This window comes from Trypanosoma grayi (assembly GCF_000691245.1).
Source record: "Trypanosoma grayi strain ANR4 Tgr_2366_V1, whole genome shotgun sequence".
In the NCBI taxonomy this organism is placed as follows: Eukaryota; Euglenozoa; class Kinetoplastea; order Trypanosomatida; family Trypanosomatidae; genus Trypanosoma; species Trypanosoma grayi.
This window is the reverse complement of record NW_008827984.1, coordinates 1-807: the sequence shown is the minus strand read 5'-3', so window position 1 is coordinate 807 and position 807 is coordinate 1. Positions and strand designations below refer to the sequence as shown.

The 807-nt window shown below is 53.4% G+C and overlaps 1 protein-coding gene across 1 annotated transcript; it reads left to right on the top strand.

Annotated features, from left to right (window-relative positions):
- Positions 1-64: 64 nt before the first annotated feature.
- DQ04_23661000 (membrane-bound acid phosphatase) lies at positions 65-370 on the top strand (the record flags this gene model as incomplete). The annotated part of the gene is made up of 1 exon (XM_009318179.1): positions 65-370. The coding sequence occupies one exon, from the start codon at positions 65-67 to the stop codon at positions 368-370; it is 306 nt and encodes a 101-aa protein (XP_009316454.1).
- Positions 371-807: the final 437 nt, after the last annotated feature.

Sequence of the window (807 nt, the reverse complement as noted above, 5' to 3'; positions counted from 1 at the left end):
GGAGCAGCTCGACTGCGTTGTGGAGGGCAGGCCCCCGACGGAGGAGTGCGCACGGTACCGCGCAATGTGCCCGGCGCAGGCGTGCCCCGCAGGTTATGTGTACGATGCGACGGATGGATTGTGTGAGCACCGAGTCGTTGAAGGCGATGTAATGGCAAACGGAGTCGCGGTTGGTGTGGCTGTTCTCTCCGTCGCTGCTGGTTTTCTGCTGTCTATATTTGTGATGCAACTGTGTCCGGTTCTTTTGATGCGCGCCAGTGGGGAGGAGGCGAAGAAGAGAGCGCTGTATACGTCGCCGGACGCTGCGGGGAATTCCCACGTGAGCAGTCTGGCCGCTGAGAACAGTGAATATGCCCGCAGGGAGTCGTAGGGGACCGGCTGCGGGGTACGTGCAGTCAGCGCCGCTACTGCGACCAAACCAAAACTACAAAGAACACAAAATAAAAATCTGGGAAAATATGCGAGCGGTGAGAAAACGAGGAAGGAACGAATAGAATGCGAAGGCTGCGCAACTGTGGGTAAGAACTGGGGCGTGGGAAATAAGAAACGAAAAAAAAGAAGATTAAAGGGAAACAACTTAAGGAGAAGATGAGGGAAGAACGTAGGAAAAAAGAAAAGGAGAAAGGGAAAAGGAAAAGACGAGGAAAGAATTGCCCCTTCCTGGTTGTCTGGTGATGAATTTCCTCCAGCGGTTGTGTTCGGCTTTGTTCACGGCAGACCTCGTGTTGCTCTGACTCACAGTGACTGAAGGCAAACAGTTGAGGGGAGAGGGGCGCCTGAATTCGTGTCGATAGCGAAAGAAAAAAA